General features: G+C 40.5%; 1 protein-coding gene across 1 annotated transcript; it reads left to right on the forward strand.

Moving 5' to 3' along the window:
* Window positions 1-172: 172 nt before the first annotated feature.
* Window positions 173-21,457, forward strand: top1b (DNA topoisomerase Ib). Its single transcript, XM_049582014.1, has 21 exons — window positions 173-328; window positions 637-661; window positions 3,567-3,663; window positions 4,294-4,432; window positions 5,541-5,596; window positions 5,713-5,817; window positions 5,937-6,027; window positions 6,135-6,220; window positions 6,370-6,485; window positions 6,563-6,684; window positions 6,791-6,913; window positions 7,002-7,189; window positions 11,361-11,505; window positions 11,633-11,776; window positions 12,127-12,312; window positions 13,679-13,747; window positions 13,895-14,009; window positions 15,818-15,945; window positions 16,113-16,207; window positions 16,463-16,612; window positions 20,323-21,457. The coding sequence occupies exons 1-21, from the start codon at window positions 296-298 to the stop codon at window positions 20,423-20,425; spliced, it is 2,316 nt and encodes a 771-aa protein (XP_049437971.1). The 5' UTR covers window positions 173-295; the 3' UTR covers window positions 20,426-21,457.
* Window positions 21,458-22,718: the final 1,261 nt, after the last annotated feature.

A 22,718-nucleotide genomic window follows, 5' to 3' on the forward strand; every position in this document is an offset into this window, starting at 1 on the left:
GAGGAGTCAAACACTGACAGAATATGATGCTCCAGGTCATGTCATAAAATAATAATGAGTGTAATTTGAAAGGTTAAAGCGTCCGCGTTGACGTAACCGACTTGACATTTTGATGCTGGCTCAGGTAGGGACCACGCCAGTATTTTCTCGGCTCTCAGGTCGGTGTGCGCATGCGCAGTCGGCAAACACTGGGACTCCATTCCAGTGTGTCAGTGAGGGTTCCCTGAGCCTCGCATCCTGAACAGCTGCCTGCTGTGGCAACTTCACCTGCTTTATAAACACAAACAACTTGACCATGAGCGGAGATCATGGACATGGAGACTCACAGGTACCTCTTGGACAACATTCATGTTTTTTTTCGGGGGTCAGCTCGTGCAAATTATTAATAACTGACATAACTGACGAGTATTAATCATCATGATATGAAATAACGGTTAAGAAACCTAATAAGTTGCGCTGTTGTCTGCTTTCCCATTTTAGCGAGAACTTTGAAATCATGTGCAGTGTTTGCGTGTTATTGTAGCAACATACTTGTATTTCTAGGATGCATTTGTATGCAAATTGAAACTTGAATAACCGAGCTACCGGCATTTGCAAAATTGAAATATTGAAATCATATTTTTTCACATTTTCTAGGTCAATTCCGGATCTAAAGGAAGCGGTAGGTCCTCTGATGGGGATTTTTTATTCATACTGACTCTGATTAACAGTCGGAATCGTGATCTGTCTACTGTTAGTTTTTAAAGGACAGAAATGGCGTCCCAGAGACTAAGTCCCTTCTCCTCCACTCTCTTGCGGCTATTGTTCAAAAAGAGGGTCTCTAATGAACACTTGCCACCCTTGTTTTTCTAATCTGCTGGGGTATTCCGAGAGGGCCTGGCATCGTGTTTATTTTGCATGCTTCAGGTTGATAATACGGACGTGCAATTGCAGCGAATTTTGGAGCCGAAAGTGGCAGAATTGGGGCTGAGGACTTAGTCTCTGCGCCATTTTCTTTTTCTGTATGTAGCAGCCAGGGCGCCGATGATAGAGCCAACTGTCTGCCGTGATATGGAGGCGAGAGCTGGGAGCTTATCGCCTCTCCCCGCCCGTATCTCTCCACCAGCTGCACTCAGCCTCCATCTCTGTGCTGGAGACATTTAAATGCACTGCCAACAGGGAATGCTTGCACATGAAGTTTAAAACTTTAAGTCACAGAGAAGAAAGTTGTAATACATTATTAAAAGCATATATGCCTTAAGCAATCTTTTTTTTTTTTTTTTTTGCACAAATTATTAGTCTCCACACGCATCTGTTACTGCAAAGTTGCAAGCACTTTTCTTTTTTCTTGGAGGCTTTAATTTGCTGCCTGATGTGATGGAGAGCAAAGCAGTCTGTGGGAATTGCTACGGTTTATAATTGGGATGTGTGTTACTGTTTCATATGGCAGATAATACTCGTTATTAAACTGCCATGACAACAGGGCGCCACGAGGTGATGATCAAGCCAAACCAGGTCTACCTCGGGAGGGATTTCACTCGGCAGGAAACATTTTAATATGAAGACTCATGTAAAAATAATTGTTACAGCCTAATCATTAGACTAGCTGCACTGAGAGTATGAAAATCATCCTTCCTCTCAAGTCCAATTTCATATTTTCTATTTAAAGAACAATGTCAAAAGTTGCATAAAAGCCTGCTGATAAAACTGGGGGCCCTGAATGTGAAAATGATCTTATAGCAAATACTAACCTGCTGAGACCCCACCGATTAGTAGGACCTGACAAGTATAAAAAAAAAAAAAAAATCATTATCTTTGAACAGGAAGTAGTTTTTGAAAAAAAAAAAAAAGGACAATGGGTTTATTTTTAATAGTCACAAGTGTACAATGAAGTATTAACAGTTTATTTAAATGCCTGAACGTTGTTGTGCAAAAACAAAACTGAAAACAATGCGACATTTTGTTCAAGTCTAAGGACGCATTCACACTGGCGCTATTTGGTCCGCTTTAAACGAACCCTGGTCCGCTTCCACAGATAGGTTGTTTCGTTTGGAGTGGTGTGAACGCTCATTCTAACTCTGGTGCGGACAAACGAGCGAACCCTGGTCCGTTGAAAACTGGGGTTCTCAGATCACTTGCAAGTGAACCCTGGCGCGGTATGCTTATAGTGGGAAATGCAAAAGGACTATCCAGCGAACCAAAGAGAGGATGTGATGTAGAGCACAGTGCATTTTGGTGTTTTTGTGGTGACAAAGCCAGCTGAAGGGGATGGCTTTCCGTTTTCGATCTTGGCCAGTTGATGAGCTGGGTTTTCTTCTTCCTCGTGCTTTTCTTTCTTCCTGGTCAGTGGTCATTTCTGGCAATACCTCCCCCAGATGAGCAGCTGTTGTAACTGCATGACTTTGTCCAGGCGGTTTGGTCCGCTCTAAAAAGTGCAGTGTGAAAGTGAAACGAACAAAATGAAGGTGCGAAATTTTCCGGCATTCCCCGCCCAATCGAACCGAGTCCCCCAGACTATCCTGGTGTGAATGCGCCCTGAAACTGTTCATTTATTTGTCTGAACACAGGTGTGCAAAACAAAATTGCAAATAATTTTGTAGCTCTGAATGAATTTTTCTTGCTCCACACTCCACAAGCTAGGGATGGGGTTTTTTTGACTGTCACACCAGACTGGCCAATATAAAATGCTGCGATAATACAGTAATAAAGTCCAAATGTCCTCGAACGAGTACATTTTAATTACCAATGTCCTAGTTCGTTAGTATTAAACTAAAATGTTATTAAGCACAACTAAACAGGTTTTCAACCTGAAAATTTCAGGTATAGTATCTCCAACATCGCCATACAGGTGTAGCCTGGAGGATGAGCCTCAGGCGGATTATGGGTCAGCTACAGCAAGTGTGCGTTGGGTGTGATGCAGGTCACTGAGGGCTAATTGCAGTGTGGATTTCAACAGGGTGCCTGCAGGTCCTTAAAATGTCTTTAATGTCATAAATTCAATTTTATAAATAGTGGTTCTTTAATGTCTTTTTTTAGTCTTAAATTAGAATTTGTGAGCTCTGAATTGCCACAAATATTTTTATCTATTTGTATTCATTTTTGTCAAAATTAGTTAGCTCTTCTGTGTGACAGTCAAAATTCTCTTAGACCTACCGTTGAACCTAATGCTTTCCTTTTACTTTATACTTGCAGTTACCTACTGCAATCTCCATGGCAAAATGTTGATTAACCTAACTCACTCTCACATATTAATACGTAAAACCTGCCTCTGCTTGAGACTACAGATATAACACTTACCTTTATACTTTTCTGCAAAGCCTGAATAAGAAAAAGAGGATTTATCCGAAAACATGTCTTAAATTTGGTTTGAAAATATATCAAAAGGGTCTTTAAAAAAGTTTTAAATTTAAGTGTCTGATGCCTGTAGACATAGAAATAGAAGAAGTAGAAATATTTTTTAAAAATAAACACAAAGGACATCTGAATCGATTCTCAGATACAGATATTCACATTTGGCAAAAATATTGTTTTATCCTGATTTAATTTTTAATGCTACTAAACAAGCTGACCTCTGGTTTGTATCACAGACACCCACAAACATAAAGACAAGCACAAAGACAAGGAACACAGACACAAAGAGCACAAGAAGGACAAGGAGCGAGAGAAATTCAAGCACGGCAACAGGTAGTATATCTGCGTATTCGTCTCATTTCTTTGGTGAAATATGTTTTTGCTTATGAATTGTAGCTCTCTTCACCCCATCTTCCAGTGTTACCTTCACCTCCCAACATCATCCAGTATAAATTTGTGTTATAAATTGGTGGTTTTAGCTGTCACATCTTTAATGAGGGGCATGATGACAAAGTCTTTGCATTTAGATAAAGATTCTTTCAGTATGAAACGTAAAAAAAGGCAGCTTTTATACAAGAACACGAAAGAATTGCCCGGGGCTCTGCTGATTTGATTGAAACTAATAGAACCCTGCCTTGTTAAATCAGCAAGCATACGTCGCAAGGGCTCAATGAAATCCATTTTTATGAATGACATCTGCGGAGCATTTGTAATCTGAACCCTTGTGGGATAGCGGTTATGTGTTCTTTTTGTCTGGTTGAAATACTAGAGGGCTGCAGGATGTTAGGGGAGTCACGAGTTTGGCCGCTGTCACTGGCAGTTGTCCACGACACTGTCATTGTTGGTTAAAAACGGTGAAGTTTTTATTGCTTGTGGTCGGTGCTTTGTCGATGACAACTTTTGTGTCTGCGCATCTGACCCTTTTGCACTTGAGCTCTGACCTCTGTGGCTTCTACGTTCCAGCGAACATAAGGACCACTCTGAGAAGAAACACAGAGACAAAGACAAAGAGAAGCCGAAGCACAGCGATGGCAGCTCAGACAAGCACAGGGAAAAACACAAAGACAAGGACAAAGACAAAGAGAGGAGGAGAGAAGAGAAGGTTTGTTAATGGGCAGTCGGTCTGTACGGGTCTTTGGTGTGAATAATACGCTTCTCATCATTGACATTTTGTGGCATTAACCTTAAAAGCTTTGTTTTCTCACCATCACAAAACAACTAAATATTAAACTAATGTCAACACAGATGTCCTCTTTAACCTTTCATGAACTCTGACTGTAAGTAAAGGTTCAGATGGAACATTGTTTAAAGGTCCAATGTGTAGGATCAAGAGGCATTTATTGGCAGAATTTTACATAATAATCATAGGGCTGCCCCCGACTAAGAATTTTCCTAGCCGACCAATAGTCATCATTTAACGCCATTAGTCGACTAGTCATCTGCATGTTTAAGATATGAATTCAATTATTAAATGATATATTTTGTTAACACTGTGCTACATTACAGAGAAATACAAAACCGTACTAATGAACCTTCATTAATATAGGCCTATATTTTATCTACAAGTGCACGTCACACACTGAGCGAGCCGCCTGTTAATGACGCTGTCGGCAAAGCAGAACGATTGTGCTAAGTGGCTAATGGGCATGTAGCTACTGACGTGTTTCAGATGATACGTCATGTTTGTAGTCGACCAATGAAGATAAGTTTACATATCACCTTGGGTTCGTCCTTCACTTTCTCAAAATGACCCCACACTTTGGATTTCCTGCCTGACAGAGAGACTCTCACTGCAGGCTGTTTCATTTTGTTCTGAAAATGTTGGCGTGTAAGTCTGTTCTTTGGACGATAAACAAGGTGCAGACTTCCCTCTGTGTCACCAGTAATAAAGAAATACAGTGAGTGCTGGACGGAGCAGTGAGTGACAATAACTCCACCCACATTTAAGAGTACTGTTTGCAATAGAAATGCTAGGGTCTAGGTACCATTTTTGGCTCCAAAGGCACCATACCGAAAGTGTTTGGTGGAAACGGGGCTTTTAGATCCCCTACATGCTTGGCACACGGGAGTGTTGAAGTTCTGCAACCTCACCACTAGATGCCTAAATCCTGCACACTGGACCTTTAAAACGGTGAAAGTGGTTAAAGTCCATTTTACTTATCAAATGACAGAAAGAGATAGGCTCATATATTTGTCTCTGTTTCTCACAGATCAAATCATCCCATGTAGACAAGCCTAAAAAGGAGAAAGAAAATGGATATGTAAGGTAAACATGTCAAATCTAATGTGAAGCAGCTCTGGCCATAAATCATTTTTAGCCATTGATACGTTGTGATTAATGGGATATTGCTTTACTAATATGCAGTTCAATATGTGACTTAGAGATACAAGTCCTGCTGCCATTAAGAGCGAGCCTGATGAAGACAACGGCTTCTACCCCTCTCCCCAACACAACAAGACCTCCAAACGAGAGTATAATGATGAAGAGTAGGTATCATACAAATTAAGCTAGGTCTTTACTTCATGCTTCATGATCTGTCACCGTCTGTTCTGTAATCTGAGATACAATTAGATTATCAATACATTTATTTCTGTCTGTTTGCTAGATTTGAATACAAGCCCAAAAAAGTCAAGACAGAGCATGACAAAAAGGCCAAGAAGAGGAAACACGAGTATGAAGAGGACGAGGAGGATGAGGTTCATTACAGTTTGTTTTTTTTATTCATTATTTTGTAGAATGTATTTCCATGTCTGTCTGTTGTTTGTGTTCACCGGAGTTGCTCTGCTGTCTTTGTTTGTTTTAGGATGTCAAGCCCAAAAAGAAGACAAAAGACAAAAAGGTAACAGAGGGAAAGAAATCCAAAAAAGAAGAAGAGGAGAGGTGGAAATGGTAAGATCATTTTGGGGACAAATTGTTCTTTTCGTCAGGAAGTTGCACAACCAGAGCAGTCAGCTGATGTAAACGGCTGCTGGGGAGCAGATACCATATTTGTCTTTTCTCCCATGGGCTGTGTTTTGTTGTTGTTTTGTGGTGATTAGGTGGGAGGAGGAAAGATCTACTGATGGCTCCAAATGGCGCTTCCTTGAGCACAAGGGTCCAGTGTTTGCACCTCCGTATGAACCCATGCCTGACAAAGTCAAATTTTACTATGATGGTTAGTTTGCAAAAGAGTTACATTTATTCTTAAGTATTTTTAGGCAAGACTACAATGTGGTATTCCTGTAATTGTAGGTAAGCCTATGAAACTTAATGCTGCTGCTGAGGAGGTCGCTACATTTTTTGCCAAGATGTTGGATCATGAGTACACCACTAAGGACATCTTCAGGAAGAACTTCTATAAGGACTGGAGGAAGGTGAGGACATCAGTCGTATTCAATTGTCTTCAGCCAGAGTCTGCAGATGGTGTGAAGTTCAAGTATTTAAGTCGGCATGCTTCAGATGTCCTCTCTTTTATTTTAGGAAATGACATCAGAGGAAAAGTCTAAGATCACCGACCTGAACAAGTGTGACTTCAGTGAGATGAGTGACTACTTCAAGGCCCAATCAGAGGCTAGGAAACAGATGTCAAAAGAGGAGAAACAGGTACGCCTGCATTCACGCAGACTCCCCGAATTTTGAAAACCTCACAAAACGTCTCTGATGTATTTTCATGTTGTCGTACACACAACAGAAAATCAAAGAGGAGAATGAGAGACTCCTCCAGGAGTACGGCTTCTGCATCATGGACAACCACAAGGAGAGGATTGGAAACTTCCGCATCGAGCCGCCAGGTCTGTTCCGTGGACGAGGCGATCATCCGAAGATGGGCATGTTGAAACGACGCATCAGACCTGAAGACATCATTATTAACTGTAGCAAGTGGGTAATCTCACCGCCACTGTTAATCACCATCCTCACTGTCATGCATCTTTATGCCTCTGTGTCTGTAATAGCTGTGGACGTATTATGTTTTCAGATTGTCCGTCCATCCCATTCTTGTGAACATGATATCTGAAGAACGCCTTGAGTGAGGGCATTTTTTCAAATTTGGCACAGACGTCCATTTGGACTCAAAGGTGAACTGATTAGAAATTGCTGGTCAAAGATCAAGGTAACTGTGACCTCATCTGCCTTATTCTTGTGAATGCATACCTCAAGAAAGTCTTAAGGGAATTCCCTCAAATTTGGCACAAACATCCACTTGGACTCAGGGGTGAACTGATTAGAATTTGGTGAATTCATTCTTGTGAATGCAATACCTCAAGGAAGCCTTGAGGAAATTCCCTCAAATTTGGCACAAACGTTCACTTACTCTCAAGGATGAACTGATTAGAATTTGGTGGTCAAAGGTCAAGGCAACTGCGACCTCATCTGTCTCATTCTTGTGAATTCAATAACTCAAGAAAGCCTTGAAGAAATTCCCTCAAATTTGGCACAAACATCCACTTGGACTCAAGGGTGAAGTGATTAGAATTTGGTGGGCAAAGGTCAAGGTAACTGTGACCTCATCTGTCTCATTCTTTTGAATGCAATACCTTAAGAAAGCCTTGTGTGAGGGAATTCTCTCAAATTTGGCACAAAGGTCCTCTTGGACTCAAGGATTATCTGATAAGAATTTGGTGGTTAAAGGTCAGGGTAACTGTGACCTCATCTGTCTTATTCTTGTGAATGCAATACATCACGAATATGGGGTGCCGTTTGTAAAGTGTCTCACGCTGAAAATAACATCAACATTTTGCCACATTTAGCTTCAAACAATGTTTAAAAAAGTATTGTGATTTTTTTAACATCACCTTTTACCACATTTACAGCAATGTTTGTTAACTTAGAAATATATTAAATAGTTAAATCTAAATATTAAATGTGGCACCTAAATGTTAAATGTTAAATCTAAATATTAAATCTAAATCTAAATGCTAAATCTAAATCTAAATCTAAATATTAAATCTAAATCTAAATGCTAAATCTAAATCTAAATCTAAATGTTAAATCTAAATGTTTTGGGTGAAACTAAATATTTAGCTAATATGCAAATTCACACTGCCCGGAAGTACCAAAATAAAAGCTCGAGATGGTCAGACTGTTTATAGAATCAAATAACGAATTAAAACCAACTTATCGGGGGAAATGGACACTTGAACATACATTAGCGTGATAATAACTACCTAAAATAACAAGAAACGTGTTTGGAGAAATTTTATTTGACATGTACTTTGAGTTGTTAGTGTCCCTTCGGAGGGATTAACAACCTAAATTAAGCTAACAACCGTTAGCTCTTAGTCCCGTTAGCAGTGTCTGTAATGACTCATTAACTCTTAAACGGTCCGTGAAAAAAATATTTTTTTCCAGCGGATGTCTTAGTTACAACATGATTGAGCGAGCAAAGCAGTTTTGTGTTGCGATGTGTGGTATTTATTCAGTTTTGGGAAATCACGATGTCTAGAAAGCATCAGTGGCTGCAGCAGCAGCAGCAGCAAAGCTATCAGGACGTCATCTGTTAAATGTCTCCCGTTGTCGGATACGACATTAAACTACTCCAGTTAGCTCAATCATGTTGTAACTAAGATATCCGCTGGAAAAAATATTTTCTTCACGGACCGTTTAGAGTTAGTGAGTCATTACAGACACGCTAACGGGCTAACAGCTAACAGTTATCCACGCTAATCTACGATAACCATGTTATTAATTTCAGACCGTGATAGTAATGTTTGTTCAGTCATAGTGTTTATAGACTTTACAAACACCAGATTAGTCTAAACGGTGATACAGTGACGTGAAAAACGTGAGATGTGCATATATATATATATATATATATATATATATATATATATATATATATATATATATATATATGTTGCTAAACTCCGCTGGTTTTCTACCCGGAAGTATTTGTAAACAACAAGGTGATTCCCTCCAAAGGGACACTAACAGCTCAAAGTACACATCAATTAAAATTTCTCCAAACACGTTTCTTGTTATTTTAGGTAGTTATTATCACGCTAATGTATGTTCAAGTGTCCATTTCCCCCGATAAGTTGGTTTTAATTCGTTATTTGATTCTATAAACAGTCTGACCCTCTCGAGCTTTTATTTTGGTACTTCCGGTGACCGGCAGTGTGAATTTGCATATTAGCTAAATATTTAGTTTCACCCAAAACATTTAGATTTAACATTTAGATTTAGATTTAGATTTAATATTTAGATTTAACATTTATGTTTATATTTATATTTAGCATTTAGATTTAGATTTAGATTTAATATTTAGATTTAGCATTTAGATTTAGATTTAACATTTAGATTTAACATTTACATTTAGATTTAGATTTAGATTTAGCATTTAGATTTAGATTTAATATTTAGATTTAACATTTAACATTTAGGTGCCACATTTAATATTTAGATTTAATTATTTAATATATTTCTAAGTTAACAAATATTGCTGTAAATGTGGTAAAAGGTGACGTTAAAAAAATCACAATACTTTTTTAAACATTGTTTGAAGCTAAATGTGGCAAAATGTTGATGTTATTTTCAGCGTGAGACACTTTACAAACGGCACCCCATACACAAAAGCCTTAAAGAAGTTCAGTCACATTTGGCACAAACATCCACTTGGACTCAAGAGTGAACTGATTAGAATTTGGTGGTCAAGGTAACTGTGACCTCACTCGTCTCATCCCTGTGAATGCAATACCTCAAGGAAGCCTTGAGGAAATTCCCTCAAAATTGGCACAAATGTCCACTTGTACTCAAGGTTGAACTGATTAGAATTTGGTGGTCAAAAGTCAAAGGTAACTTTAACCTCACAAAGGGCCATAATTAAGAATTCATACAGCAATTCACACAAATATCTAAAAGAATAAACTGATGAAGTGATGACATTTTCTAAAAGGTCAAAGGTCAACTTTACAGTGACATCATAACATTCTGCAAAAACACTTTTCTGGCCATTATTCAATGTCATAACTCAGCAACAGAAGGGGAGATATTTGATTGGCATTATGATAGATCTTCAGGTTGAAGATGTGTTTGAAGCATCCAGGTTTTAGAACATGTAGTGTCATTGCAGCAGCGTCCATATTTGAAGCACTGTAAACTGTCATGGCTACATGTGATTCTGGACTGACATGGATGTAAGCTGTAACTGCAACTTGACTGGTTAGAAGAGGCATATGACTGCAAGGCAGTAATTCTTGGATGCATAGGAAGAACACACAACACTGATGTTAATAGTGTGTCTAGTTCTGAATTTTTACCACAAGATGGCCCTGTCAAACCATAGTAGGCGAGGTTATATGAAGGCACATAGTGGGACTAATGCTTAATATGTAAGAGAAAGGTGTGAGCATGTGTGCTTTGAAAACAGAATGTATTAAGTGGGTGCTTGCGGAAACTACTGGTCTGTCAAAAAGACACATACAGACATGAACCTCATCTTCTTTGTCCTGCTCTGAACCCTTTGCTCCCGGTATCTATCTTCCTCCTCCTCCTCCTTCTAACTGCCATGTTGTGATTGCTGGATTTATTTATAGACAGTAGAAATCATTTTCTTTTTATGTCTGTCACCCCGTGCCTCAGGGGGAGTGTGTGCGTGTGTGTGGGAAGTGATAATTTGTAGCGTTTAGTTGCCATCAAAGAGACACAAGCAAAACAACGTACAAGCAGCATGCAGTATGTATGGCGTGGCAGATGTATCGCTGGCACTCCCTCGCACACATGCCGGCACTGTGTCAAAGGCAGTCTTCCTGTCAGAGTATGCTGTGAGTGTGCAAACAATAACACAACCCGGGGAGGACATGTTGACCCCCACATACTGGTCATACTGGGGTTTGTTTTACAGTCACATCTGTCTGTACGCTATTGTCTCAAAGCTGTAGTGTTCACAGTTTAAAATTAATGTTATGATAAAAAAAAGTAAGCCCAAGCAGGTTAATTTCATGTGTGTAGTAAGTGCTGTTTATTGTTCCTATGAGGAAACACCTTAAACACACAGGTAGACAAACAAATAGTTTTTATGCCTGTTTATAGTAAACTTGCTTCTTTTCTGAAGGGACTCCAAGCACCCCAAACCTCCCGCAGGGTCAAAATGGAAGGAGGTTCGCCATGACAACAAAGTGACCTGGTTGGCATCTTGGACAGAGAACATCCAGGGCTCCATCAAATACATCATGTTGAATCCTAGCTCTCGGATCAAGGTACCTGTGCTCTCACACTGTCAGCTTCAAACCTAAAATTCGGACATAATTCTAAATGTAAATATTCCGCCACTGATCCCTGATGACAAAAAATGATCCATCTGTTTCTGTGCTTCTGTGTGTCTAGGGGGAGAAAGACTGGCAGAAATATGAGACTGCTCGACGGTTGAAGAAGTGTGTGGATCGCATCCGTACCCAGTATAGAGACGACTGGAAGTCGAAAGAGATGAGGATTAGGCAGAGGGCCGTGGCACTGTATTTCATAGACAAGGTAAAGAAATGCAGTAAAACTGTAATGATAAAACACAACAAAAACAAATTTATTCCAAACACCATCATATCTTTGATTTTAATTAGTGATGCATATATAAAAAAAAGCACCGAATGGAGAAGGAAATCTTCCCCAAGAGTAAAGTTTCCTTCAGTGTTACTCTCACAATGAAACGCTGGAATTTACAGTTTTAATTTTACTCCAGACCCCATGGTATTATTTCTATTAACCACAAAGGCTCCCTTCGTCCCACTCAGAGAAATGCTGGTACACTGAAAGTAAGCTAGGTTAAGAGAACGATCCTGAGAAAATGTTACCCTCTCAAGTCTTGATCATGTTCTACTCTGTAGCTTGCACTGAGGGCGGGTAACGAAAAGGAGGAAGGCGAGACAGCAGACACGGTCGGCTGCTGTTCACTGCGGGTGGAGCACATCAAACTTTACCCCAAGTTGGACGAACAGGAATACGTGGTGGAGTTTGACTTCTTGGGAAAGGACTCCATCCGCTACTACAACAAGATCCCCGTGGAGAAAAGGGTAAGAATGAGATAAGGGATGTAGAGATGGAGATGGAGGGATTGAGGAGAAATGAAGGAAATCTTGTGGCAGATACACCGATCAGGCATAACATTATGACCACTGACAGGTGAAGTTAGTAACATTGATTATCTCCTCATCATGGCACCTGTTAGTGGGTGGGATATATTAGGCAGCAAGTAAACATTTTGTCCTCAAAGTTGATGTGTTAGAAGTGGGAAAAATGGGCAAGCGTGATGGCCAAATTGTGATGGCTAGATGACTGGGTCAGAGCATCTCCAAACTGCAGTTCTTGTGTAGTGTTTCTGGTCTGCAGTGGCCAGTATCTATCAAAAGTGGTCCAAGGAAGGACAAGTTCATGGGCGGCCAAGGCTCATTGATGCAAGTGGGGAGCGAAGGCTGGCCCATGTGGTCTGATCCAACAGACCAGCTACGGTAGGTGAAATTGCTGAAGAAGTTAATGCTGGTTCTGATAGAAAGGTGTCAGAATACACAGTGGACCACGGAGCAATGGAAGATGGTGGCCTGGTCTGATGAATCACGTTTTCTTTTACATCAGGATAATGCGCCCTGCCACAAAGCAAAAATGGTTCAGGAATAGTTTGAGGAACACAGCGAGTTTGAGGTGTTGCCTTGGCATCCAAATTCCCCAGATCTCAGTCCAATCGAGCATTTGTGGGATGTGCTGGACAAAAAGTCCAATCCATGGAGGCCCCGCCTCACAATTTACAGGACTTTAAGGACCTGCTGTTGACGTCTTGGTGCCAGATACCACAGCACACCTTCAGAGGTCTAGTGGAGTCCATGCCTCGATGGGTCAGGGCTGTTTTAGCAGCAAAAGAGCGACCTAAACAATATTAGGCAGGTGGTCATAATGTTATGCCTGATCAGTGTACATTAAAGCACCAAACTGTGATTTTATGTGGGTTAATGAGGATGGAGTAGGGTGTGTGCTGAATTAATGAGATCAGAAGTTGCAATGCTGAGGAGGATGTTTGCACAGACAGGTGACCAGGCACTAAAAGCTTCCCGTTAGCTCTGCCTCAGAGGGTGGTCTGTTTCCTGCTATTGCCGAAGTGTTCACACACACACATATGTGCACACAGACACACACTACACATGTTCTGTTTTCTGTCGCAAATTCTTCAACACGCCTGGGCACTGTCTACACTTCCTCTCTGCATCCCCACTTCCACATAAAGGTACAAAGAAACGACAAATGAACCTGTAATAAACCACCTGCACTTGTCATCATAAACATGGAATAATATAGCACCCCCATGGGGCAGAAGTGGGATTGTGCATGCCTGAACACAGTCTGAAAGTGATTTTTTGGCTAAATAAATCTTTGCTGGTTTCTTATCAGGTCTTCAAAAACCTGCAGCTGTTCCTGGAGAACAAGCAGCCTGAGGATGACCTTTTTGACAGACTGAATGTAAGTGACACATGAATTTCTGCCTGCAGGGCTTCAGTCTAAGTACACTGTTTAAATTTCCAGTTGTAACGCTTGTATCACTCTAATACCTCTTCCTCTCCTCACTGTGCCCTCTGTCCCTTTTTTCACTCCCTGTGTCTCCTGCAGACTTCTATTCTAAATAAGCACTTACAGGAGCTGATGGACGGCCTGACAGCCAAGGTCTTTCGTACCTACAACGCCTCCATCACCCTGCAACAGCAGCTCAAGGAACTCGCCTGCCGTGAGTAACATCAGCTTCAGTCACACACAGCTCACTTGAATGACACCCACACAGCGAATACTCTTAATCGCTCCTTACAGTTTACCACGATGTTCCTGTAGTTCAACAAAAACTCAGCTAGACAGTTTGAAATTCTGCAGTGTCAAGTCAAGCAGGATTTATACTCATGCGGCAGACTCTAAGCCGCTGTGAGCATTTATACTTGTGCCGTGGTGTGTCAGTGTCACTCTGTGTTACACCTCCAAAACCACAAATACAACATGTTAATGTTATTAGCACAAGACTATGGCATTTTACATTGTATAAATTAGCCTAGCAGCTAGCATTCCTTTCCTCTTCCCATATAAAGCCAGGGACAACAGCAACATTTAACAAAGGTAACATTACACAATTTGGCTCCATTACAACTCACATGGTTCACCAACAAAACAACTGTCTCATTCTAAACATGTTTTTCAAACAAATACAACATGCTAACTTTATTAGCACAAGCCTATGGCATTTTACTTTGGCTTCGCAATGAGCGGAGATTTCCTCTGCTCATATGAAGCCAGGATAAATCACACACAAGACTTAAAATGTTATTTTTGTGGAGGCTTTATTGGCTTCATAATTTATCGTTTCTTATCTGTGAAAATAAAGTAAATAAAAGCTTTGTTTCCACTGAGGGAAATGGTGTCAGCTTACAAAAATGGACAGGAGGGCCATATCTCTGCAACATGTAGTTACATTTCTGGGGAGGTGCACGTCAGGCTATGACGTAGTTTACGGCATTTTTTGCACTTTTTAAAGAAGTAAAAATGGTGATAAGATTTGACACAATTATTTTCCATAAGCGCTTATCCTGTTGGGGGTCGCGGGTGTGCTGGAGCCTATCCCAGCTGACATAGGGCGAGAGGTTGGTTACACCCTGGATAGGTCGCCAGACTATCACAGGGCTGACACATAGAGACAGACAACCATTCACACTCATGTTCACATCTACGGACAATTTAGAGTCACCATTTAACCTGCATGTCTTTGGACTGTCAGACTGCGTGGTGTTTAAGTGTTTTATCATCTGTCTATAGAAGTCTGAAAGACAAATAAACAATCTGTAAATGCTTGAGAATTGCACAAAAAGGTCTGGAAAAATATAACAGGAAAAACCTATTTGGACCAGTCAGTACACATTGCTGTAAACTCAGGTGAGTCCTCCTAATGGAACTTTGACTAACATATGTTAGGCCCAGGCAAAAATCAAGCCATCACCGAAAAAAATAGTGAAATCCATTGTATTAGTAAATGTCTGTAAGGAATTTTAAAGTGAAAAGTTGTAAAGTTGAACGGACTCTGGTTCTTTCAATAATGAGTCTCTTCAACAATGCAGTATATATGAATGTGATCTCTTTGGAGTTTATACCTGAGAAGGACCGATAATAAAGCTAAACCACCACGTAAATAAAACCGTCTGCTCTAGCTTCTCTCCCACAGGGGAATAGTACACAGGGCTTTGTAATAAAATATTCAGCGTGGGCAAATAATAAATTGGAACCTACATGTAAATAAAACAGCCCAATTGTCTCCACAAATGAAATAGATAAATGTGAGCTTCAGGCTTTAATCTTGTAGCGATGAGCTTTTGCACACATACCAGCTTTGGAAGCCTTCTCAGTCAGGTAGATTATGTGTAATAACATTAACAACAGATACTGTACCTGGAATTTACTTTACAATATCTATTGTGCCTTTGAATGAATTGGGTCAGTGATTCCAAATTGTCAGTCATTTAAACCTCCTAACTTGTTGTGTCATTACTGTGTCTCCAGCTGATGACAGCCTCCCAGCTAAAATCCTGTCGTACAACCGAGCCAACCGGGCGGTGGCCATCCTCTGTAACCACCAGAGAGCTCCACCCAAAACATTTGAGAAATCCATGCAAAACCTTCAGACCAAGGTAAACCAGCGTTCCCCCTCTCTTCTGCTTTGTCGTTCCCAAACACGCAATGATGTCTGGGTTGCCTTGAAGAAAATCTACAATTTTTTTGTCATAGTGAAAGATATTCCCCTCTCTGTGTGGCGTAGGTATATGCTTCACTCGCCGTGTGTTTGTTGTGATTGCAGATCGACGAGAAACAAAACCAGCTGTCAGCAGCCAGGAAGCAGCTGAAGGCTGCCAAGGCTGATCACAAGGCTTCCCATGATGACAAGAGCAAAAAGTAAGAAAGCCTGGCCGCAGGTAACCAGTAAGACAGGCTGTTATAGCTTTATCTGTTACTTACTGACCCCTGTTGGGATGACAGTGAGTTTTATCTGTACAGACACCTAAACATCAAGTTCACAATGTTAAGGTGTCTGTTTTTCAGTCCATCCCTGTAATTCTTCCTCTCTCTGTGTCTCTGTCTCCCTCCCTCTGTCTTCCTCTGTATCTCTCTTTCTTCCTCCCTCTGTCTGTGTGTTTGTGTCTCTCTCAGGGCTGTGGAGGTGAAGCGTAAAGCTGTCCAGAGGATAGAGGAGCAGCTGATGAAGCTTCAGGTTCAGGCCACAGACAGAGAGGAGAACAAGCAGATTGCTCTGGGCACCTCCAAGCTCAACTACCTGGATCCACGCATCTCTGTCGCATGGTATTTATGTGGCACAGCAGAAGCTGTTTACCCCTGTTTATGAGCCAGTAACTTTTATTTGATTACAGGTGTTACCATAGTTTAAAAAAACACAGTGACATTAAATGAGTAGGCCGCCTACTGTTTAATAGGCCAGCTTTCTCTGGGCGGGTGGGTGGGTGTGCGGGGTGCATATCTACCATGGTGACAGAAAGGCAGGAAATGCTTCTTGCATTGTAGGAAAAGGAGCAGCACGAGTAAAAAGCTAACGGCTGCAAAAGGAAAATAAGAGGAAGAAAAGCGTGTGAGCGTGAGGAACAATGGGGTTTGTTTCTGAAAGCCAGGGAGCGTCCCCAAACAGCACTCCTTCCTCCATGTGGGAAGTCAATGAGGAGCTGTCTGTGGCTGAATGGAGGGCCAGGCCACAGAGAAAGGGGAACAGTGGTCAGCCCTCCCTAACCCGTGCCCCACAGCTATTTATGGAGAGCCTCCTCCTCAAGCACAATGGATACAGGAATGCTCCGTGTTTTGCCTGATTGTAAGGCGTAAGGGATGGGGTCCCCCCTTGTAGGGTGGTGCATGGGAACCTACATCTACGCTGTAGTGGTATGTGTGAATATGTGTAGCAGAGATAACAACATTGAGTTGAATCGGGGTGATCATTCTGTTGTGCAGAGAGTGTGATGGGTTCAAACTGTTAAGAGATTTGCCAAAACAATCTGTTCTTGCTCGCTCAACTGTTGAGAAACCTCATGAAATTAGTTATGTAAATGCTTCTGAATAACAGCTAATTAAACGGGGAATTGTTTTTCTGTTGAGTTCATGGATGTATAAAGAAACCTGGATACAGCACTGTAGGCAGGACCCATTCATCCCTATGAAAGTTGCTCAGTGGCGAAAAAAAAGTTCAACTGGCGTGTTTAAAATTACTCAGAAGACTGACGCTCCCTCTACATTATGTGGTGCATAGAGCAGGTGCACTAGAAACTCCCACTGGTCAAGCCAGCTACGTCCCGTTTAGCCCTCCACTAACTTGAAAGGGGATAAAAGGATTCAGTCCTGCGGCTCTTCCAGACTTTACGATGTTATTGTACCGACAGGATCAAATTTTTAAAGTGAAACGAGTCATTTTGCGGGAGTTTGTGACACTCCAAAAAAATTATCCACTGATTTACAGACAAAAAGTGTTTTTGGGCTCCAGGGCATCACGTTAAGGATGTAATTCCGCTGTCTGGCAACTGCAAAAATTCCGTCAGCTGCTAGCTAGCGACTTAAATTTGATATGTGTATCCTAAATATATTGAGTGTTACTTATTTCCATCATATGGCACTAATTCTGTGTCATCATGATGTGATGACGGTGCAGTAAAGGGAGATCTGTGGCAGATCCTCGCCTGGTCATAATGAGATCCCCCCAACAATGTAACGAATGCGGGGCCAACTCAGAATGCCTCTATGCAAAACCAGTTGCAACACTAGGCAGACACATGATTAACGGCAGACACGTGATTAACGAAGCTGAAGCTGTCTACTGCGCCTGACATCAGCTAAGAAATCAGCTGTTCTTGTCATATTTGATGCGTACGTAGGAGTGTGCCTCTCACACAGAGCACACTCTTAATGATTATATCACATTGTTATCACATCCTGGTGATCAGGTCATGAAAATATTAGTGTGATAGTGTGAAAACAAATTCTATCAGATCTGGCAACCCTTTATAGGCCACTTTGAGAAAGATGCACTAAGTTCTTCCCAAAACTAGCCTAGTTGAAATGACACAAAATGTGGTCAATCTGACATCCTTCTGAATCCTCCCCTTTTTTTGTTAAATTATTTTTAATTGTTTTAAATAGAACGACAAATAGAACAATGCATTTTATCCATAAATATCATATTTTGCTCACCCGTTTTTGAGTTATGACTTGTTGAATATTTTTTATATTTTTGTATCAGAATTCTGTTTTCACTTTGACATTACTGCCACTGTTTGTTTTAACTTTGAAAACCCCAATAAAAAGAGTTGGGAAAAAAGGTCTATCCCAAGACCCTTAAGTAAACCAGTGACCATTAGATTTCTGTTGACAACTGACTCACTGTCACTTGTCTGAGGAATTCCCTACATCAGGGGTGTCAAACTCATTTTAGTTCAGGGGCCACATACAGCTCGATTTGATCTCAAGTGGGCAGGACCAGTAAAACTACTTCATAATAACCTAGAAATTACAACCCCATTAAATTTTCCTTTTGTTAATGTAAATAAAATCACTCTGAACACAGTCATCCATTCACAAAACAAATGATGAATGGCCTGTGATATCCTGAGAAAAAATCATGTGCATATTTAACAGTGTGTCTCTGTTTTTCTACATTGAGTCAGTCTAATACTCACTTTCATTTTATGTACATTTTTTTATAATTGTCCACCAAAATGGAAGCTACTGCCTTATAAACCATTTACAATCTGAAGTTTTGTCAGAGCCTCAGCAGCAGGGGTCCACTAATATTGTTTTAAGACAGATGTCTGATCCAGATTCTTCTGTACTGAAGCTGCTGGTTGACAATATTTTACACAGTGTTTAATATCTTTAAATCTGACCACAGAAAGTATTCCGTGCTATTTCAGAGAGATATAATCTGGTCAGGGTGGAAAAACCTCTGCCATGCAACATTTATAGGTACCACCTTTTTCTTTATGGAGGGGTTCCTGTAGTGAATCAGAAAAGTCCAAAAAGGGACTCCATATTTTAAAAAATGTTTGAGAGGACCCTTTGAGTGTGTATTTGATTTTCATTCACCCTTTGAAACGTGAGCGAATTGGCTTGATTTCTTACAAAAACATGAAAAGAAGGCAATGAGCAATTAAAGAAGAAATGACTGCAAAAATTTGCAAGAAATTAATAAATGAAATAACAAGAAAATTATTTAACAAAAAGAAAGAAAGAAAGAAAGAAAGAAAGTTAAAAACAAACAACAAGGAAATGACCTTGAAGAAGAGTGCTTAAAAATGTGAATAATTCTGTACCATAATTTTAAGTACAATTATAAATATATATTTAATAAACAGCTTTTTTCTTTTTTTCCCCCAATTTTTGAAGATAATTTTCTAAATCTATTATTTTTTTGCAATTTGTGGGACATTTCTTACCAAGTTGCTCATTGCCTTTTTTTCCGATGTTTTTGAAAGATATCACACCAACTTTCTCAGGGCTCAAAGAATACTTGCGAAAGGCATTTGAAAGCAGCACAGGAGAAATGATGTCACTCCAGGTTTCAAAGGGTTAACTTAAAAGAAATACATAACATCCCTGACCTAGTGAGAAAAGGATGGGGGGGTATGTTGCTTCCAATTTAGAAGGATCAAACGTCTTGCCAGGAGAGAATTGAAAGCTGAAACCGCGTTGGTTTTATTTGGTAAGGTAACACGGGATTGTTTCAAAGTTAGACCGAAAAGTGTGCAGGCTGGATTGGGGTCCAGTTGGGTTTCAAACGTCTCGCTAAAGCCTTTTGGACATAACCAAAACATATGCATTATTACAAAAGGTTGGAGTATCCTGAAACCTCCCGGCCTTCACACGAGAATCAACATTAGGTGCGCAAAGTCATCCAGTGGGCCGGCGGTTCTGGCCCCCAGGCCGTGTGTTTGACACTCCTGCCCTACATAGTGAATACTAGTAAGCAGTGTTGCAGCCAGTGAGTTGAGCTCAATCGTTCTATCTCACCTTCTCTCTAGGTGCAAGAAATGGTCGGTTCCCATCGAGAAGATCTACAACAAAACCCAGCGGGAGAAGTTCGCCTGGGCGATTGACATGGCCGAAGAGGACTACGAGTTTTAAACGCACTTAATGTTTCCCCTTTTCTAAACATTGCCTTTGATTGTAGAGATGATTTGTAGTTGATGTCAAACGATTCCACTGTGTGGTTACGACAGGACTGTGAAGGAGGGAGCTTTGTGGGAGCTGTGACCACAGTTTAATAAATGTGCTGTATTTATACATATATATATATATATATATATATATATATATATATATATATATATATATATATGGATTGGTTGTGAATATAGGGAAGTAATTCCTGAACCATTTGACCAAGCTGCCAAACGGCACGTCTCCTTAAATACTGACAGTAGTGTGTATGTAGCTGCAGCTATCTGCCCATGATCAAACACCTATGAACACATTAGTATTATCTTTTGTCAGACACGACTGTACTGAGATTTGTAAGCCATCAGACTTATCGAGACATTCTATATTCTCATAGAATAATGAATTAATAAATGTTTGTATGGGAGACTGCGAGGAGAGTTAATAGGATGAATTTATGGCACTGTGTGAAAGATCGGTACAATAAAATGATGACAGTGTGAAGAACAGAAACCCTAGCACTATGCTCATATAATTATTAGCGCACAGAATGTCATCTTTTATTTCCTTTTAGTTTGATTTTGCTGTTTATTTCAGGGATGTATATACGTTTGTCATTTTTCAGTAACTATGATTCAGTGTTTTATAAAATCGTGTGTTGTATGCATTGTCAGCAAGAAGCTCTTTATCGCTCATATGCAACGTGTGTGTGTCTGTTCCCACAGTCTTACAATGACAACATTCCTCCTGGTTACAGCTGAAGCGCAGCATCATGTTTTGTGTGCCAGAGCTAAAAAGAGACTGTTCCTTCAGACAGAGACGTTTTCTAAGAGGGATGTGGATTTTGCCAAAAAAGATCACAGAAGTCTATCATTGTAGTGTGCTGTTTGTATTGCTGTGATTAAGCAGAAAGTGTCCTCCTTAATTTACAAATGTGAATGGATATTTTAACTTTTGTCACTAATATTTCTCGCTATTTGATCATTTATCACACGACTGGACTGGTTGAATGCTTATTGTTTTGAGCTTTGTAGTTTTCAGAATAAAACATCAACCTTGTCTTTTTTGTCCACACTTTGTCTGTCTGTGTTTGAAATAGTACTCAATCCTCCTGAGACCCTCACGTGAGGACATCACATTCTGGGCTTGCTGCACCTTATGCTTCATTCTGCTTGTCTTTGACCTGTTGTCCTTGTTCGTGGACACTTATGGCCTGTCCCAATACCCACACTTCCCCTAGAAATAACCACTTGCACTTGGTTGTGCGCGTTCACGTTTATGCTAGGTGCACAATCTAACGCATTGACGGATTGACGCTGACCGGAAGTCATTCATTTCAATGGAGGTGAAAATGACGGATAGTTACGGACTAGCGCGCAGCACGACAGTGGTTCCGTTGACCAACGGACCGTGGAGTTGGATTTTTGCTACTCGGGCATTGACAACATGGGAGAAACAGAGCGTTACAGTGCCAGAAGTAGGAAATAAATTGCAATCGCAGTTGTAAACAAACAATATCTCATTTATTTATGCAAAAGAAAAATAAGCATAGGCTTTTTTTCCCACTATTAAACATGATTGTTGACCACAGGTTGATTTCTATGCAGATGATAATTAATCTATGTTTAGATTAGTTATGTTGTCTAAATTTTGCGCTCATTTCCATAGCCCATTTCGCACCTATATATCGTCTCTTTCAATAGTACACTACTCAACTCATCTCAGTTCAGTTGGTACAGTGACAGTCAGCATGAGAGATCTTCGCAGGAAGATATTGCTAGCTCTTCTGCTAGATGACTTTGCAATAACTTTGAAATGACGTCAGCACGCTAGCTAGCCGCCCACATCTAGCCAGTTCCCTCAACGACGGAACCTCACAGCGTTGTTCTGGGGGTGGGGAATGCGTTAGGGAAACTTTCCGTTAAAACAGGAAAAATAGGTTGTGCACCCGGCGTTAGGCTAGTGGTATCCCAAAACAGAACTGAGGTAGTGAAAGTGGTTTCCAACACTTAAAACCCACCCTAGAATCCAAGGAAGCCCTGACCCACACTTAGAACGAAGTGGAAGATGAAACACCTTGCGAAGTCAGCAACGTCTGCAAGTTTTGGAAAACAATTTGTTACTGTACGATCAGACTGTAGGCTATAGAAACAACAGATGGTTGGACTAACGTAAACTCATCAGCAACTCGACTGAACACAGCGTCAAAATATTTAAACAAATCAACTTACCTGAACAAAATCGATCAGAACTAGAAGAC

The sequence above is a fragment of the Epinephelus fuscoguttatus genome, linkage group LG7 (genome assembly GCF_011397635.1).
Source record: "Epinephelus fuscoguttatus linkage group LG7, E.fuscoguttatus.final_Chr_v1".
NCBI classification, from domain to species: Eukaryota; Metazoa; Chordata; class Actinopteri; order Perciformes; family Serranidae; genus Epinephelus; species Epinephelus fuscoguttatus.

Bases quoted from the DNA above. Each gene is read 5' to 3' on its own strand.
- top1b (XM_049582014.1), top strand. From the start codon at position 296: ATGAGCGGAGATCATGGACATGGAGACTCACAG. The intron at 6,028-6,134 runs GTTCATTACAGT...TGTTTGTTTTAG, and splicing joins AAGAGGACGAGGAGGATGAG to GATGTCAAGCCCAAAAAGAA. The intron at 11,506-11,632 runs GTACCTGTGCTC...CTGTGTGTCTAG, and splicing joins ATCCTAGCTCTCGGATCAAG to GGGGAGAAAGACTGGCAGAA.